The following is a 20069-nucleotide window of genomic DNA, read 5'->3' as shown; positions in this document are numbered from 1 at the left end:
GTCTACCTGTAGAAATCATAGCCAAACCGACTCCACCTCCCATAGTGAGGCTCTACCCAGAAAGAGGCGCCTTTGAAGTGGCACAGACACAGGTCACACGTGAGTTTTGATCCTGGCTAAATGATGATTAACAGGGTAACTGATTTCTGCTCAAAAGCACATTTTATCAGAATCCATACCGGGATCTAGAGTGGTTTAAGGTTCAGTTTTTCCTTAAATGAGTAAGTGACTTTTTGTTGCAACAGAGTATTGTAGGTTTTTAAAGGAAACCTAACGTTTCATTTAATATCTTTATAATATCAGAGCAATATATCAGTTCAGTCAAGCACTGTCCAATAATACCTGCTGTTATATTAGTTTTAGCATATACAAAAATGTACGCAATGCAGATATGTTTGAATTTGTACTGTGCAATGCACAGGAATCCTTTGGGTTTCGGAAGAATACTGACAAAGCTGGCTATCATTGCTGTGCTAATTAAATGCATGATATACTAACCAGTTCATTTTTTATACTCCACTAATATTATACACCTCCTTTAATAGTTACTTTGGAAGGCTGTAGCAGAGAGAAAAGCTTGTTGCTACTTTTACTAATTTGTATAAAGTGCTAGTTATATTTCATCTCAAAACTATAGAGAAATTAGACTAACCAGCCATTAATTCTATTTCAGTGTGCATGTGATTACTCTTCTTTGAACTTCAGTGAATTGTCTGGGTATTGCTGTTTGTGGGGGAGCTGAACCAGCTGCACTACCTTTTCTACTTCCTGTTCCTTCCATTTGTGTCTTCCTGGGCAAACAACTAGTGGGAGAAGCTATGGAGTAGGTTTATTGAATGTGATCCTGAAATATGCTTTATTGAACTCCTAACCAGGCATTTGCATATGCACAGCATGCAATTATACATTAAGGTTTGCTGTTTTAATCAAATCAAATAACCATATTAAATATTGAAATATATTTAATTGTATTTTCTTGATTTATCAGTTTGAGTTTTTGAATGGTCCATGAAATGCTCTTTGGAAATTCACTCGAAAAGGCAATATATAGTGAAATAATGATCCAGTGAGCCCCCTAGTGTTTTAACTTTAAGAACACATGCTTAAAATGAAAATATATTAGGACTTGCTAAAATTAATGTCTCAGTAGTAGTTGCTGTTACTGTATTTTAAGTAAATTAAATTAAAGAAATCATTGTGGTTTACGCCTGGAGTCTATTGCCGCACATATAATAATCCATAAAGAATTCAGCTTAACATCGAAACTGTCATGTAAAATCATCTCTAAAAGAGCTGTAAAAAGCAATATTTCTTTGTTGGTTATATATAGCCAAAATGTAGGTGAATGGAAGTAACTTTATAATTATGTGAGAAATAATGACCGATCATTCAAGCTAATATGGTGTGTGCATCATATTGCATTTGACTGGAACTGAGCCAGAGACTAAATCATTTTATTTAATTCTAAGGGTGGTAAAAAAAAAAAGGCCAAGACCAAGTCTGGACACTCCACTGAGTGGTTTCTATGTCCACCCGTGCTGTCTAATGTGTTGTGCCCTCTGCTGCAGAGACGGACGAATGCAGACCGGACAGGAACATCTGTGGCCATGGGGAGTGCATCAGCGGGCTCACTGGGTTCAGCTGCCGCTGCAATGCAGGGTATCGACTCCATGCCCAGAGGAAGAGCTGCGTGGGTAAGGGAGGCTCCAGTGCCCTCTCTCAGGGTGCCTGGCCATTCATGCCTGTTATTTATTTCAACCTCCTAATTCTGTATGGGGTTTTTAAAATCTCAAAAACAGACAGAATTCAAATTTGTGTGGATTTGAGTACTGTATTTTCACTTTTTATATGCATTTGAAACATTTTTCTGTGTTTTCACTCATATAAATATGACTGTTATGACTGAAAATATTGGGGGAAAAAAGTTGTATTGTGGCTTTCGTAAAAAACATAGATGTATACGTGTCGTTTTTTTCATTCCATATGAACGACAAATTTATGTGAAGTTGTTCTGAAGTTCTGTTTGAAAATTCTACGTGTCAAAGGCTAAAATATGTTCCAGTATTTCCTGCATTAATTTTGAATTCAAATACAGAAATACGTTTATTAAAAAGCATTTGAAATAGCTACTTATGTCCAATTTGTCTATGGTTTGTCATCACTTTTGCCATTAATTTAGAATACAAACATTCTGCCTGGAAAACATCTGCTACTCTAAACAAATAGAGTTTGACATAAAACAACATTTTCGAACATGTCAAACAATGCTCAACCATTTTCAGGTTTTCACTGGAGAAGGTGTTATTATTAGCCACTGTCTTTAAGTGGAAATAAGACTGCACAGAGAAGAACACCACCCAGCCCAGTCTATACTTCAGTACACAGCCGCATGAGTGGCACCCCTGGAAAACGGTGGAGATCAAACTGAACATCACCTGCATACGTGGTCTTCATTTGTTTCCATGTCCACTCCCTCTACAGACGAGGATGAATGTGATTCCGACCCCTGTGGCCCAGGGAGAGGCTCTTGCATCAACACCATGGGCTCCTATAGGTGCCGATGTCTCCACGGCTACAAGCTCATGGTCCACAAAGGAAAGCTCAAGTGTATTGGTGAGTGATGGGTCACTACCTGGAGGCTCATAACCTGGACATGACAGCAAAAACCTCCTCCTCCAGGGACACCGTACCCTCATTGCCTGTACAGTGTGGTGATCTGATTTCTGTGAGAGGCCACTAAATAATGGATTATTTCACCCAGATACCTTAAACTATGTGCCACGCCACCACAAATAAGCAGTGGTATTGCTTTGATTGCTTATTAATTAGTGCATTAGAATCCCAATTATTTAGTACTCATTCATCAATATATTAGTGATTTTTGGAGGCTTTGCCAAAATGTAGCATTTTTTTAAAACCCAGGGTAACAGTAGAAGTTGACAGTGAGGGAGGTTTCATGGTCAGTGCTGTGGTCTTCATTTATGCGTCTCCTCAGATGTGAATGAGTGTTCCAAGCCCCACACATGTGGGGAGGGAGGGCGCTGCGTCAATTTCCCTGGCTCTTACAAGTGCGACTGCTTCACGGGCTACAAGAGCAAGTCCCCTCGACAGCCGTTCTGTGAGGGTAAGTGGCACTTCCGTCAGATCTTCACAATATTCTGATTATCTGTTCATCTGTACTGAATCATTGTTATTTTTCTGAAACTCTCTCTGTTTAAGAGCGCATACATGCGCGTGCCTGTGTGTCTTTTTTGCGTGTGAACGATGTTGTTTTCTCCTGCTGTCCGGCTGCAGACATTGATGAGTGCCGGGACCCCAACGCCTGTCCTAACGAACAGTGTGAGAACACGCCTGGCTCGTACGACTGCGTGCCGTGCATGCCCGGCCACGAGGTCCGAGGGGGGGTCTGTTACGGTGAGTCGCCAGGTCCACCGTTGTGTCTGTCAGTTTTCAGATATGTGCTACGCTCACACAGACCTGATTTACATCGTACAGTGCAGGCGTCAGCAAACGCACGTACATGCACACGCATGCGAGCGCACAGGCAGGCAGCCACCTAACCCTGCTACAGGCACCACTGTACATATCCTTGAATAGCTTGCTTTCTTTCTTTGCTTCTTTTTTTTTTTTTTGCATTATTGGCTGTTCGTACCCAGATATCGATGAATGCCAGAACAGAGACGTGTGCCTCAATGGACGGTGTGAGAATTTGAGAGGCACCTACCGCTGCCTGTGCAATGAAGGCTTCCTGCACGAGTCTGACAGCCAGGGCTGCAGAGGTGAGTTCAGCTGTGACATCATGCCACTACATGTTTGCTATCATTCTCTGACATTGCGTCACTCTGTTTGATAGTACATCGCTGTCAGTTTGCCAGCCCGCTCAGATTGAAAGACAGCAAATGTCAACTGATGAGAAATTGTTTGCACAGATCCTTATTAATAATGAGCTACAGGTCACATCAGCAGTACATTCAGACAAAAGCTTTCATTAAACGTGTGATTGGATAAAGCAGAGGTGTTTGTAAAAATCCACTTTACTACACTTATTGAGCAACAGTGCAACAATTAAAACTCCACAGAATGATCATTGAGTCGGTCATGATTGATGTATCATGACAGTATTCCGTGTGATTTGACTTTCCCTCCCGCCCAACAGACATTGACGAGTGCGAAGACCACAGGTTGTGTGCCAACGGGCGCTGCCTCAACACGGAGGGGTCCTTCATTTGTCAGTGCTACCCAGGGTACAAGCCCACCAAGGAAGGGAGCCACTGTGAAGGTCATACACTGGATTTCAATGCTACGAGTTACACACCGGTGCTGTCATTATTACAATGGGTTTTCAATGGGTTTTTATCATTATTTGAGTTATCAACTAGCACTGTCATTGATACTAGTTATGCGCTGGTGGTAGAATTATTATCATTGGTCCTACATTATTGTTTTTGCACAATGACTTGTTGCCATTGCTCATGAAATATGTTTTTTTTCTACTTTGTATTGTTATTTAGAGGCCCACATAATCATGCTTATAATTTTGTTGGTTTTTGAAACTTTGATGGAGAAAAATTGTGTGGATAGTTGTTAAACAGAAAAATACTTGTAGAAGATCATTAACTGCCCTGTGTGATGTTTTCATCCCCCCTTCAGATATAAATGAGTGTGAGCGACCAGCAAACTGCCAGAGGGGGCACTGTATCAATACAATGGGATCCTATCGGTGTGAGTGCCAGAAGGGCTTCATGCTGGTCAACGGGAGGCGATGCCAAGGTACATCAGTCACGCGTCACTATCTCTTCTCATTTATCCGTTCACAATTTGTTTGGATGAGATATCAAATGTACGGGGGAACGGATAGAATGGAAGAAAGCAGTCAGAACAGGAATGCCACCACCAGTTGCATCCGAGCGCCCTCGCCCTCCAGATATGCGTGCCAGAGCTTGCTGAGCTGAAACACCGTGCCTGCACAACTGATGTTTAGCCAGTCATGCGTTTCTCTCTTCCTTAGATATTGACGAGTGTGCCAGGGACAGAGGTCTCTGCCAGCCCCACGGAGTGTGTGAGAACAAGCCGGGCACGTACATCTGCGTCTGCAACGAGGGCTTTGCCAGCACCCAGGACAAGCGCAGCTGTGAGGGTGCGCAGCTGCTCTGACCTCCATTCTACATTCTCATTCTGCCTTCCTGTGTATCGTAGTGTAGTGCAGTCTTGTTAGTGTGATGGTTTTTTACAGTTAGTTAAATACAGTTAAACTACAGTGGAACTAGCTCAAAGCCCTTCACAGAGCTTAACATGGAAAACGTGCTGTAATACTATAAAACAAACGTGGTATCTATTGTCGGAATCAACATACTAATCGAGCTCTCTAATAAAAAGCCGGTAGGGACGCCATGCGCTGAAAAATACAGGACTAGGTGAACTCCAGGTGCTACAAGGTGCTAAAGAATAAGACTGCAGCAGCTGAACATGAAAAATAACAAATATAAACGTCAGGCACTCTTGCATTGAACAGAAATGAAAAAAAAACCTTTATTGGAATAGAAATAAAAACGGCGACCAATGTCGACAACATAAGGTCGTCTTCAGGGCATGGCTACCTCGTCATTTATATACATAAACGCATCACAGTCAATTACAATCAATTACATACAGTACACCTCCGGTCCAGTGCTACATCATTCAACATGATTACATAAACATCCAGTTCTATAATCATTTTACAACAAATATTGTGTATCATAAAAACGGTCTGCAATCAATTTTGTCGTTGAAGCCAATGTTGGATGTACCAAGGCGTAAAATCAAAAAATCCAACAAGTTTCTCTCTGTAAAAGTTTAACTGATCACCACCTCTAATGGACTGTAACTTCAATGCTCTCCTCCTTCAATCAGCTATCATTATTAGCCTGTTTATCATTAAATTCCTGGGCCATAGGATAATCTAAACCACAGGTCCTAGTGCCATATTTATGTTGTGCAATCCTTGAGGTGTCTCTTCATGTGCCTGATATAAAAACAGTCCCATAAACAGGTACAGTAAGGAGGTACACGCAAGAGTTTTTATTTGATACCAATCAAGGTAATTGCGGTCGTGAAAGAGGTCACTACATTTATCGCAGTGTATATTAAATTATATCTTTTTATAATTTAATCCCTATTTTATACCAGTTTGGAATGGGCAGTTACTGTGAGTTTTCTTAGCTGCGCCCCCCTCTCAGTCTGGGAGAGTGCAGACTGCCCAAACTGAGAAGGACGCACTATGAGTAGCTTGTACAGGTAGACTGCAAACTGTCCATCCACTGCAATCCCACTCTTCCTGGGTGATACTGCAACTAATCCTGCAACATTTCACAGGGCTTTGAACCACAGCCAGGGATGTGGCCCTCATACACTAAACAGTGCCTCTCGCTGCTACCAGGACCCACTATTTGACCCAACAATAACAATGCTTCTTCATTGACTGCTTACCTGTTAGTCTGTTTCAGTATTTATTATGAATTCTAGCACAATGAGAAATGGCTATTTGATGGACCATAATTGGCCTATAATAAGCGAGGTCATTTGCGCTCTCCCCCAGCAGAGATTGAGGTGTATGTGGACGAAAAGAAGGAGTGCTACCTGAACCTGGATGACACGGTGTTCTGCGACAGTGTGCTGGCCACCAACATTACCAAGCAGGAGTGCTGCTGCTCCATTGGCGTGGGCTGGGGGGACCACTGTGAAATTTACCCCTGTCCCGTCTACCACTCAGGTGTCTAGCCCCCTTCCTGTCTGCGTGAGCTCTTGATTTCCTCTGCAAGTCTGCGTGCAGGAAGGTGGAGATGTGAACGCTACATGTCAGGGTGTCTGTGCAAATATACGACTTGCATTAAAATATGGCTGATTCAGTTGGATTGTAAAATATGGAACTTAAGGTGAAATGTATTGATTTTATCTGAATTTACATATTTTACCTACGATTGGTTAACTGAAAAAGTGAGCACTTGATTGATTGGTTGATTTATTGATAGATTTCTTGCTTGATGGAATGGGTGACTGATTGCTCTCTTTGTCCTGACAGTGGAGTTCCACTCTCTGTGTCCCATTGGGAAAGGGTTTTACCACCAGGAAGGTGTAACCGAGTATGGCCTGGCAGTTCACCGTGGTAAGCGCAGTTCTCTGTCTCTCTCTCTCTCACACTCACAATTCCTATGACTCATACTCATAAAAAATGTAAATTAATAGTTGGTCTTTTCTGTTAAACTGTCATTCAAGTCCTCTTTGTTCATCTACCAAGGTACAGTGCTGTGAAAAAGTATTTGCCCCCTTCCTGATTCCCTCTATTATTGCATATTTGTCATACTGAATGGTTTCAGATCTTTAGACAAAATGTGATAAGGGAAACTTAGTAAACACAAAACAAATTTTTTGAAATTATTATTTAACGACAAATATGGAATAAAAGAGGAAATCAGGAAGGGGGCAAATACTTTTTCATGGCGCTGTAGAATGGAAGTTTTCCATTTTATATAACTACAGTATGCTAATCTGAACAGCTGAAGCCCACACCTAACTCCACCACTGTATACACACATTACCATTAACCCTTGCCACAGTCCATTAAGTAATTACACTGGCTATGGAACATTGTGTCAGTGAGAGTCAGGGTATGTAGCTGTTATCTAGACACTTATTAATTTAACAATAGAATATTGACATACAAATGAAGTACCTATACTTGTTATCTAAAGTGTGACTATAGGTTCTTTTCATGAATGCCATTGTCTCAAATTGCCTCAAACACAACTAGGACTCAGATGTGCCGCCTGTTTTTCTGGAATTTTGATTTGGCAAATATTATGGTAATGTGGAGTGCATTTCCAGTAATGACTTGCATATTTGTGACATTTTAATGTTTCTAACATTGCTTACAAATTATGGCTAGTTCGGCAACCACCTTGAATTAATTGTCTTGTTTGTCCGTCTGCTTGTCTCTCCATCTCTGTGCAGATATTGATGAGTGCGTGCTCTTTTCCAATGAGATCTGCAAGGAGGGCCGGTGCATGAACACCCAGCCTGGATATGAGTGCTACTGCCAGCAGGGCTTCTACTACGACAGCAACCTGCTGGAGTGCATCGGTAATCCAGCGCCTCTCTGCGCTACCTGTGCTGAGCGTTAAGATTGGGGCCTGTTTCCATAAAGTTTCTTAGAGTAGGAAACGCTGATCTTGGATTATGATGGATGAGGTTATGATATAGATGGGGGAAGCTGATCCTAGATCGGCACTCCTACTCTGAACTGCTTTAGGAATGCTTTCTAATTTCTGTGTGAAATAATTCAACCTAAGCCCCTTTATCTACTGAGAGACATCCAGCTTTATTAATCCCTGTTTAAAAACTTCAGTTATATCCCCCAGAGTGTGAACTTTGAAGATATCAAATGGCTTTAAGTCTTTCTTCTTAAAAAAATAAACTATAATTACAGTTACATATAACTGGATTCAGTCAACCCCTGTATTTAACTTTGACTCACGCTTAAGTTGCAGGTTTAGTTTTTTATTCAGAAACAAAGTTTTGTGCCTACAACCCCCCCCCCTCGCACACACACCCACCATGTTGGTTAGGGTAATTGTTCACTGTAGGCTGTTCTGCCCCCTCAGATGTTGACGAATGCCACGATGAGTCGCTGTGTGACAACGGGCGATGCATCAATACCCGAGGGTCCTTCTACTGCTCATGCAACTCCCCCTGGGCCCCTGACGCCTCCAAAAAGAAATGTGTGATCCCCACTGTCTCGGGTAAGTATTTTAGCTGTCTTATAACATTCACCAAGCCCCTGAAAAGTTGCTGGCATTGCAGAATATCCATGGCACATAAGAATACTGTCACAACAAACACTTCCAATGATGTATAACCAGAGTAAGGGCCATAACAGTAGATTAGTTGCATTGTAGGTGTGGACGAGTGTCAGGACCCCTCCAACTGTAAGAACGGGCACTGTGTGGACACCTCAGAGTCCTTCTACTGCATCTGCTCCCCACCCTTTATCCTTGCCACTGATCGCAACAGCTGTGTCACGCCAGAGGAACAGGCAGGTGAGCAGAATGCAGGATGGGATACAGGAGGAACAGGAGGAGGGAGGGGAACTGTTTGGGGGGAGGTGGGCGAGGTCAGGGAATGGGCTTAACTCTTAGCTTTTCCCCTGGTATAATGTGTCCTTGGCCATGTCAGATTGATCTTAGATGGCACATTTACCCAAAGATATTTCTGACATTATATAATTTCCAGAAAGGTTACTTGCAGTATGAAAAATCTAACAAATGATAAGAGCAATGTATGAGCAGAAGGAGCTGCATAAGTGAGAAAGAAGCTGTTGAGGGATCATTTTTCAAAAGTCTTATGATTGAATTAGTCATGCCAGGTTTCAGAGATGGCCAAGAAATATTGTTTTAAACATTTTACCAACTTGATAGATGAAATACTGAAATCTTATAGGTGCTGAATACTTGGGAATTTCAGTGGCTCCTAACTTAAATACAGTATTTGTAACAGAAAATGACATTACTATTCTGTGAACTGTTTTGTATTTTGCGGGCAGTTATGCTACACTGCAAAACAAATGAATAACATACCAACTATTTTTTTTAATGAAGTAGGCAAATGTATGGAGATCACAGTTATTGTTTATGCTTTCATGTGACTGCTTCATTTAGTACTATCAGGGTGCATTCAATAGCTGCAGCACTGCAGAAAGTTGTGAGCATGTTTCATAATTTCAAGGGAAGGTTTATTTTATGTGCATGCCAACATAGTTGCAGTGTTTTCCCCGATGTCTTAGTCAGAACAGCGGTGGCTGGGGCAAGGATGCTAATTAATAGCCTTTTTGGATAGCGAAAACTCTACAAAAGGAACTCTGCTTATATAACTATTTTATGCATTTTATTTAATATGTCTATTCTATGTGTATACACTAAACTTTATGCAAATGTTTGTTGTATTGAATGCACACCTGGTAAATAGGAACCTTTGTTAAAAGGCCTCCCCATAACTCCTGTGTCTCTGATGTCTTCTAATAGTACCCACTGCCCAATGCCTGCCTCGACACTTGCCCTTAGACATTATCATTTAAGCTGTGATTTATATTGCAACTGGAGCCTGTCCGCGCCTGTTTATGTTGAAATCCGTTTGTGTTGTGGTCGTTGCAGATGTGAACGAGTGCCAGGACCCTTCGTACTGTAAGAACGGGAGGTGTGTTAACACACCTGGCTCCTTCCACTGTATCTGCGCTCAGCCGCTCACCTTCAGCGCTGCTCTGAAGCAGTGCGTCTACGACGGTGGGTACGACCAATCGGAGCCGAGCTCGTCTGAATCCAGGCTTGTCTGCTTTTCTGTCGTCCTGCTTTCTGTAACCCCCTCCCTAGCACAGATTCTTCATGCTGACCTTGTGTCTCCAACAGTTAGAAAGGTGTGGCTCGTGTGTTGTCTTCAGAATTGAAATATGATAACTATTTTGTGTGTCTGTTTCTTTTGCTTTGCTCTGATTTGTCTTCACTTAAAAATAAACATGGGTGGGAGGGCAGGGATTGACTGTTTTTATAGGCAGTGTCATCAGTAAGGTCAGAGTCAGGGGGCATAGCCGAGTATCCCACAGCTGAATAGGCTGCGGGATACTTTGCATTACGTCATTTGGCAGATTCTCTTATCCAGAGTGTCTTGAATTTCAGTACACGGTAGAGGACTCCAGAAGGGAAGCCATTGCGTCGTGATTGTAGAGATTTTTATGAATCCCTGGGGAAAAATTGAGGAATCAGGAAAAAGGCTGTAGTGGAAGTTGAAAGTCAGAAAAATTTGAATTTTCAAAAGAACTTCATTGAACAACCTTCATCAAAGGTTTAGCAATTGCAACATTGACAAGGCAGAAACCTCATATTTGGCATCACACACAGCCTCTACTTGTTGCTACTCACCAGTAGAGGAATGGGATGAAATACGCCACATCCTTATTTTAGTAGCAGGTATTTAAAAAGGAACTGAGAATGAGTTTTTTTTTACAGAGTTAGTTAAATTATGTTAATTCAAATTTATTTTGTGTGATACTGCTTTTCATTTTTGTTATTATATGCTGCCAGTATGCCTGCTGTGTGAAAAATTGGATTTAAAATGTTCACAAGTTCTAAGAAATTTTCAAGCAAAAAGCTGTAATACTAGTGCTAGCTCAAGGGTATAGTGGTAATCTTCCACTTGTGACTGGAGGCTGTTGCTCTTAGACCCAGATTACAGTGCTGTAAGCACTACACCGTGAGTCACTCATCTCATTGCACAAGCTGGTGCTCAATAGATCTCTTGCCTTCAATAACACTTGATAACATTTTTGATAATGTACAAGGGTTGCTCCTGTAATGCCTGCCTCATACTTCATGTGACTGATATCTGAACTCTCCCGATGGCTGAATAATATTGAATTGAATTGTATAAGTCAATTCTGAATGATTTCCTAAGTTAACACTATGGTTAATGCTTTAGGCCACATTTGGTGTTGATTATACTCTGATCTACTTCTCAGTCACCCTGACACTGTATCTCTCCCTCTCTCTATCTCATCCCACTCCCCTTCCTTCTCCCTTACCCAAATCCTCCCATTCTCTCTCTCCCTCACACCGACCACACCCTCTTTCTCCCTACCCCTCCCTTCCTCTCTCTCTTTATGTTGACTTGCTCTCTCTCTCCCTTATCCTAACCCTTTCCCTTTCTTTCTTTCTCCCTCCGTGGCTTTCTCTCTCAGACCGCACGGCTGCTCACAGGGACGTGTGTTTCCTGGAGGTAGATGAGGGCCTGATCTGCACCATGCCCCGGAAGGACATTGTGGTCACATACTCTCAGTGCTGCTGCCACTACGGGCGTGGTTGGGGGCCTGAATGTCGCACCTGTCCAGAAAGGAACTCAGGTGAGCCTACAGTAATAGTAATGATAATATATTGCATTTACGTAGTGCCTCTTGTAATCTCACAGAACTATACATGAACTGAGGAGGCTTACCTCAAACACCACCAATGTGTAGCATCCACCTCAGTCATGCATAGCAGCTGTTTTGCGCAAGAACAAAGAGAAGAGGGTGGGATTTAAGCCAGTTATACTTGGGGATGCATTGGAACCCACCTTGAGATATTGCGTGAACACTTACTCTTTGCCAGTTTACCATGTGATCTTTAATATCCATAGTGAGTCAAGACCATGCTATGAAATCAGACTGCTCACTGAACTGCTATTTTCTTCAGACCCAGTGATACTAGAGCAGGGGTAAAGGGAGTTTTTCAATTCACAAACAGTCTTAACTTTCACTCTACATTGAATTCACTGTCACAACCCTGAGGGAACTATGTTGGGCAGGTGTTGCATTGTCTGTTTCCAAACACACATTTATTTTTCACTCTGTATCTGTGTTTTGAAGAAGGTGTGAATGCAGTATGAAATCAGCAGAATGTTAAGAACATGAATTTGTTTTAGCTAAAAATTTGACTCAGTCTAATGTCATTGAACACGTACAGTATTAAACAATTTCGTCTTTGTCTGTTCAGCGATCTTCAACCGTCTGTGTCAGATGCACTTGGAAACAGAGTCTGACGGTGAGGGCGATTCCTTGGCAGCTTTCGCCCACTACAATCCAGGCAAGTGTCTGCTGCCCGTTCCATACTGGAATTCATCTCTGTAGAGTGTTCCATGAGCTAGCACAGTCATGTTTTAACCACTATAAGTAAGTTAGCATTATGTACTATGAATGCTGAATCATTGCTTGGCAACCATGACAAGATAATGTTGTTTATATTGATCACTGTTTGGCAACTTTCTGTCAGGTAGAATGCAGTTGGTTACTCTTGATAATACTACTTGCTGTGCAGTATTTGTGTTTTTATGGTTTTCTTTTAACTCAGTGTCTGATCTTTATTTATTTTCTTCTTTGTGTCATGTATTGTATTTAATCTCTCAAACCCTTATAATCTTTTAGGCTTCTCTAGATAAAAGAATATATAAATAAATAAATAAATAAATAAATAATTGTTTTCCTACAGTAGACATGGTATAGTATTGACATTTCTGTTTCTAGCAGGGGACAGCTCAGAAGAAGACTCAGATGAGTGCAGCTGTGCGAATGGCCGCTGTGTGCGGTCCTACCTGGGCACCATGTGCGAGTGCAACCCAGGATTCCGGATGGACCACTCTCGCACCCGCTGCGTAGGTGTGTTACCGTAACAACCCGCCACGCGTCGCTATAGTTTCAATGTAACGTTATTCTGTGAAGTCTCTCGAGATTATGCATCTGTTTTACGATAGAGGCCTCGCAAGACAACACAGATAATTAAAAGTGGTCACCATTATGCAAGTGACATAATATCACGCATTCATGTCTATGAAAGAGGCTGCAAACATGCATTTTTGAAAGTACAGTGTGTTAGTATAGTGCATGTGCCATCAAATGCATATTTGTAAATCTGTAAAACTTTTAACTGCAGCTTTTGCGAGCAGACCACCGGATTTAGTATGTTATATGAAAAGAAGTGGTAAGAACTCTGCATTCCTCAGTAAAACGTGTTATTGAGGTCAAGAGAGCACCAGCTTGTCTGATGAGATGAGCAGCTCACGGTGTATCGCTTACAGCACTATAATCAGGATCTAAGAGAAATGACTTCCAATCACAAGTGTAAGATTATTGTTAGACCCTTGAGCTAGCACTGGCAATACAGTATTTTTTTCCATTTATACTTGATAATGTTTGGCATGACGTTCACAATTCCATTTGTGAGATGGGATTTCCCTTTTCCTCTTTCTTTCTCACTCTGTCTCTCTCTGTCTCTGGGTCTCTCCGTCTCTCTCTCTCTCTCTGTTTCTCTCTCCCATTGGGCAGATATTGATGAGTGCGGCGAACCTGGCATCCGGGTGAATTCCTGCAAGAATGCCCGCTGTGTCAACACCATGGGCTCCTTCAAGTGCCTCTGCAAAGTTGGCTTCGCTCCAGCGCGGCGGACGAACATGTGTGTGCGCACGAAGACCCGATAACAGCGCCTCCTCCTCGCCCCCGCCGCGGGCCCCCGGATCACAGATGCTCACGAGCACACAGCCCTCCTTCACCATCCCTGCCGAGCAGCCCGGTCTCAGTCTCGCTCTTTCTTTTTGCTTCTTCTGCTTCACGGGGTGAAACCAACTTGACCACAGTTGAGGACGTGTCATTTTTAGTTTTGAACTGAACTGATATGGCACGTTTGCCTTTTTCCTTTGCTTCTTCAAATTGTTTTTTTTAATTTTTTATCTCAAATACTTTTTGTTGTCATATTTCTTCCCCGATTAGATGTGGATACGTGCTGATACAGACACACTTACAGTGGCTGTGTTTGTAGTTATGGCTTCTCTGCAATGAGGTTTTCATTGGAAACACAGTGTTAATAATGCTCGCTACTTCTGATAGTGGAAACACCACTGCTGGCTCACTCCCCATAGCCCACAATGCCTGTTCTGCACTGTCACCACTCTCTCCCTCGTCTCCTAAGACAGATGGTTTGGCATCTCTCCAACAGTAATAATAGATGACTCTGTTTATTTTTACTTCTTGGGGAGATTTTGTACCCCCCCAGGCTTCTTTCCAAAGCAAAGTTATCATTTAAATCTAAATTAGCAATTTGATTTGGAGAAGTAGTCATTTCTTCTCAAATGATTCACCCTTGTCGTAAACTGATGAGGAGCAACGCTAAGCTGAAATGTAGACAGGCGCACCCTTTCCTCTGTCACACATTTTTGGAGCGCTTTTTGTCTGCTCTCAAGCCTTGTTTTTTCCAGGGGAGTGAGATTTATGCCCGTGTTTTTACCTTTCTGCTACATTAATGAGTGGTATGTTCTTGACTTTTGAAGCAGTGTCACACATGCTGTTTGAAAACCTTGGCACTTCACAGAAACCAAATTACAAGGTATCATCTGAACTGAAGATAGGAAAGAAATCTTGAAGACATTTTTGTTTGTCTTTGTTCTTTCATTATATTATTATTTTTATTATTATTGTTATTTGTATTATTATTATTATTATTATTATTTCATTGTTTTAATTGAGAGTTAGATTTGCACTTTCTGTTCCACTTGTAATTCTTGAGTTTGTCTCTCTGGAGTTCCACTGTATATTGTCTTCCTCTGGCTTTGGGTCTCCTTATATCTCTGTTTTGAGCGGACCAATCATGGACCAGAAGGTCTACTGTCTTTTTGTGGCATATGAGACCAAAAGTTGAAATTCCTGGATCTGGTTCAGTTGTCCAAAGCTTGGTCATGGTGTTTCTCAGGTACCTGAGTTTTAGGCTTTTTAGTTGGGACCACTAATCCAAATCCATCAGGTAAAATTAGAATGTAAATTTAACTCAAGGTCATCGTGTGTAAATTTTTTCAAGGTCAAAGTATGATTTTAAAAAATGGTGCCTCAAGGAATTAAAACCAGTTCAATTCATCAAGTGCAGAATGCAAGGCAATGATCAGCTCGGCTGGAGACATTATCAGTCGACAGATTCCACCTTCAGAGAAATGGCTGATAACTGATCCGTACAGAAATGGATCGGCTGTCAAAAGACTGTGGAAGCTTTTCCGCTGTGTGTAACAGGAACATGACTCGGACCCCAAGACAAGGTAGCAGGGAGCTTTGATGATAAAAAAAAATAATAAAAATGAATGAAGTTTGTGAGCTGGGAACTTGTTTTCCTTTTAACTTCAATAACCATTTTGAAGGATACTGCTGTGACATCCATCACTTTAACATGTTATGCTATTCGGGGCTTGTCTTCCACGCCAAAATTCTACATATCTTTTTTAAATATCCACTAGCCAGTCCCTTTCACATACATACTGTACCATGTAAGTATTTGCGACTGACCATAAAATATGTAAGCTGGACCAACAACATAAATTCAATATAAAAATGCTGTAATAGATTTGTCCAATAGATGGCAGTATAACTTAAAATCCCAATTTATTTGCTCCCCAGCGGTTCTACATTTCACACTTGGAAAACACAATGAAAGATATGACCAACAGAAATTGACGATCCAAACAGAATTGAATTCCTAAGCTGTCAAATTGTTCCACTATTAAACCTTCGCTCTTGATTTGAAAACAAACAAATAATCTCTGTAGAACTAATATTAAATTCTTCAATAATGGCCTATAAAAATACATTTGAATGTTATATCTTCCTGTTGCTTCAGGTGGCTATCGGGTAGTCTCCCACTCTCAAAGTAATCTGTAATGGGATGAAAAAAAACAAAAACACTGACCAGTAAAGTGTTATTAGCTAGCCAACTTAGCTAGATTGTCAGTTAAAATTTAATAACATTAGCTAGTGTCAAATACTTTCCTATACCAGGTCCCTCCAAATGAATAACAAAAATAACACCAACAACCTCTCCTTTTCGCCCTACTACCCTCAATTTAAAAAGTAATTCGAAAAAATCTATACATTTACACAACTATATTTTATCACAAACGTCTCTCTGTATCTTTCACAAAATCTCCTCGCACTCTATAACTGAACATGATGGCTTGCACGCATTGTGACACTTGATCAATCCCTCCCATCTACTTTAATTGGATGTACAGTATTTTTTATTTCAATGGCTGGATTTGTCTAATGGTGTTAGGGAGGATGTCCTCTGTAAGTGTCATTTTTGCAATGTAAAAGATAGAGGTGAAGCTGTGGTAATGGGATTATATTTGAATGGACACGTATTGGGGCTTGGGGAGGACGAGACAGCGGTGTCCTCTTTACTACATTTTTCCATCACACTAGAGGGCGCTGTTGAGATTTTAACTTCGGCAATAGGGGTTTTATGTATCCTAGATGCTTAGAAATGGATGATATATGTTTTTTCCCTTGTAATTCTTGAGGAGGACGGTCCTCCGTGTCCTCTATGGACGTCCTGTGGTTTATAGCCTTTTGTAATTTTATGAAATTATGATTGACATTCTTTCCTCTCTTCCATAATGTCCCATTATCAGCAAATAATTATAGAAATAATTCTTTGAAAATACAAAGGGACTAAAAACACTTCCCTGTGGGGTTCCATTATCCACCAAAAAGATGAGTCATTTCTTCCCACTCTCACTTGGATTGGCTGATCAAACTATTCAAAAGTGGTATTGTTTTGGTCTTTGAAACAGTCTATAAATGCAAAATGTTGTTTGGCATTTGTTGTAAGACGTTCTGTCAGCTAACACTGTGTTGTCAGAGTATAAATCAGCCTTAACGCTGCCAGTGATCAGTACTGTTGTGAAATGAGACTGCGAGCCAAGGTCATATTCCTCCTCAGCACCTTATCGGTCCACTTTAGTGATGTCTGTGTGTCAGTGTGGTGCCTGAAACGTCACTGTGGCTGGAGAAAAAGAGGTAAAGGGTGTTAGGGAAGTGAGCGCGGTCTGGACAAGCATACACCCTGCACCTTTTTTACCACTAAGATGCAATGGACGATGTATAAGCCTTTCCAAGGGCACAAATGTCATTTATAATACTGTCATGTGTGCACATCATGGCCTGTCCGTAGATGCATAGGAACAGAATTAACCCCAGGTTACGTGATGCTACACGAACAACAAACTAACAGAAGATCATTAAAAATGTTTTTTTTTTAAAAAGAACTGGGTACTCGCACACTTTCAAGTAGTCTGTCTTAACTTCCCATTTTAATAGGGCTTCCATTAAATCAGGGGCAAAAATAAAAAGTTAAGGAGTTCTGTTGTTATAAAAATAAAAGCGATTAAGGCCCCCTCAGGCCTGGTACTGTACCTTGTTAAAATATAATTAGAGCAATCTGATAATGAGGAGGAGCAGCAGGCAGATTCCTCTCCATGCGGCACAGAGGTGGGAAACTATGTGGGACAGGCTGCAGAACCCAGATTAATGACAGACCAGCGACACTGAAGGGCCCTGCAGCAGCTGCCCTCTGCTACTCCAGTACATGAACACTGGCACCTATTATACATACTACTCACACACTGATACTAGTGACACACACATCACCTATTATACACCACTCATACACTGATACTAATTACACACACTACTCACACACTCATACTAATGACACACACATCACCTATTATACACTGCTCATACACTGATACTAATTACATACACTACTCACACACTCATACTAATGACACACACATCACCTATTATACACTGCTCATACACTGATATTACTGACACACACATCACTGAATACACTGCTCACACACTGATACTAATGACACACACCTATTACACACTACTCACACACTGATACTAATGACACACATCACCTAACACACACTACTCATACACTGATTCTAATGACACACACCTACCACACACTGCTCACACACTGATACTAATGACACACACATTAGAGAAGCCTTAATGATCAAATGTATAATCTGCAAGTTGCATTCAAGTTCTTTTGTAGTTCCTGTCTTTAAAGTTCATTGTCATTATCTCAATCAAATCTTTTTTATTCTTAACTAATGGCAGTGAACATTCCAACTGCACCACACGGGTCTAGACAAGTTTCATTTAAAGGTATTAAACACCAGCTCTTCCACTCGAGACAAGCTGCTGTCATACATACTGCATGTCCCCTCTGTGAATCTGTCTGTGAATGTAATAGTGCAGTCACAGCATGTCAAAAGTAGCACTCAGTTGACAACTGTACACATTCGAAGTAGGCATTTGCAGGCAAGCTTGTTGTTATCACAAGTCAATTATATTGAATTATAAAATTGATTTGGATTCAATATTTAATTTCCTTATTGATTTAATCAATATAACAACCTAAGTGGAGGCACACATAATTTTTTTTATACATTCAGTACAATAACTAAACTGTATGGCAAAAACTAGTCATCTTGTGCCAAAGAATCTATGCATAACTCTATCCATTGTCTTCTTCAGATTCTTTTAAGTGTACACCGACAGAATTTAACAGGTCTCAATTATAGTCAGGCGATGGGCTTCAGGAAAGGCAGTGATCAAATTAATGTAGACTTTAGTTTTCACTTGTTTATCACCCCCAACCCACAGTCAGTCTTCCATGAGGGTTTTTTCAGAAAGAAGAATATGCATAATTTTAAAATGATTGTGTCTGAGTCAGATTACGTGCAAGTCACCCCCGGGTCTTTTGACACCGTGTTCAGAAGAATGGCACAGAAAAAGCACCGTGTATGGCATTACTCCACTTCCTCATTATTCCTTTTTCTTAGGCCCCCGACAAAGCTCAGAAAATCTATATTAGCAAGACGGATCGGGTAAGATGCGTTGCATTATTCTGACAGATCTTACTGTGTCAAGTTTCCTTCCAGAGCCCCCTCGCTCGCTGCCTCTCTCCCCACTGTCCTGGTTTCATTTTCATCTAATTATTCTCAAAGTTCAATGTGGAACAGGAAGGTGCCCTTGAGCAACTCGTTTGGGAAGAGAGAGAGAGAGGGAGTGAGAGAGAGACAGCACGCGCGTGTGTGTGTGAGTTACAGTGTAGAGAGACAGAGAGAGAGAGAGAGAGAGAGAGAGAGAGAGAGATCAAAAAATGCCAGAAATAGGCTGTCCCAGAGAGATGGTTCAACAAAAAAAGTCTGAGAAATATAAATATCTTTTAGTAGGTCACCCGGACTAAAGAAGAATAACCCATTGAATACTGGAATGGGGGCTCTGATGATTGGTCTTATTAGTCTCTATTTAGCTGATGGCTTAAATGAGTGAGGAGAGATGCCACAGAACTCTGAGTCAAAAACCCAGATAATGCGAAATCCTTACTGCTTTCATGTAGGAGAATTAGAAATTGCAAAAGCATTGTGCTTTACCAGGTTGTGTCATTCAACAGAAATAGAAAATGCACCAAGAACTCACTGGTTTTAGTGGCTTGTCACCTTATCCAAGCATATGATCGTAATCCTTTCTTATCCAAACTGAAAGAAGTTTTTTTTTTAAATCCAGGTTAATGTGGTTACTGAAATCAATCAGCAATCAACAATGCTATTGTTTTTCCTCCTTCTCTCTTACCTTTTCTTGCTTCCAATCCCCTACGCCTCTCCTTTTCCCCTTC

At 41.1% G+C, this 20069-nt stretch overlaps 1 protein-coding gene across 10 annotated transcripts in view; it reads left to right on the top strand.

Annotated features, from left to right (window-relative positions):
- The window catches only part of LOC135262857 (latent-transforming growth factor beta-binding protein 3-like), a 42919-nt gene extending 27234 nt beyond the window's left edge, over positions 1-15685 (top strand). For 4 of the 10 annotated variants that reach the window (XM_064350183.1, XM_064350176.1, XM_064350180.1 and 1 more), the window contains 19 exons: positions 13-99; positions 1569-1694; positions 2482-2613; positions 2996-3124; positions 3295-3414; positions 3657-3779; positions 4157-4279; positions 4651-4770; positions 5009-5137; positions 6578-6751; positions 7061-7144; positions 7990-8118; positions 8640-8777; positions 8934-9074; positions 10185-10313; positions 11762-11923; positions 12555-12644; positions 13082-13213; positions 13880-15685. In XM_064350183.1, coding sequence (XP_064206253.1) covers positions 13-99; positions 1569-1694; positions 2482-2613; positions 2996-3124; positions 3295-3414; positions 3657-3779; positions 4157-4279; positions 4651-4770; positions 5009-5137; positions 6578-6751; positions 7061-7144; positions 7990-8118; positions 8640-8777; positions 8934-9074; positions 10185-10313; positions 11762-11923; positions 12555-12644; positions 13082-13213; positions 13880-14031 — 2420 coding nt within the window. In that variant the 3' untranslated portion in view covers positions 14032-15685. The remainder of the gene's footprint in view (positions 1-12; positions 100-1568; positions 1695-2481; positions 2614-2995; positions 3125-3294; positions 3415-3656; positions 3780-4156; positions 4280-4650; positions 4771-5008; positions 5138-6577; positions 6752-7060; positions 7145-7989; positions 8119-8639; positions 8778-8933; positions 9075-10184; positions 10314-11761; positions 11924-12554; positions 12645-13081; positions 13214-13879) is intronic. The other 6 variants (XM_064350185.1, XM_064350177.1, XM_064350186.1 and 3 more) reach the window with 4 other exon arrangements.
- Positions 15686-20069: the final 4384 nt, after the last annotated feature.

This window comes from Anguilla rostrata, chromosome 9 (genome assembly GCF_018555375.3).
Source record: "Anguilla rostrata isolate EN2019 chromosome 9, ASM1855537v3, whole genome shotgun sequence".
Classification (NCBI taxonomy): domain Eukaryota; kingdom Metazoa; phylum Chordata; class Actinopteri; order Anguilliformes; family Anguillidae; genus Anguilla; species Anguilla rostrata.
This window is presented reverse-complemented; position numbering and strand designations above follow the sequence as displayed.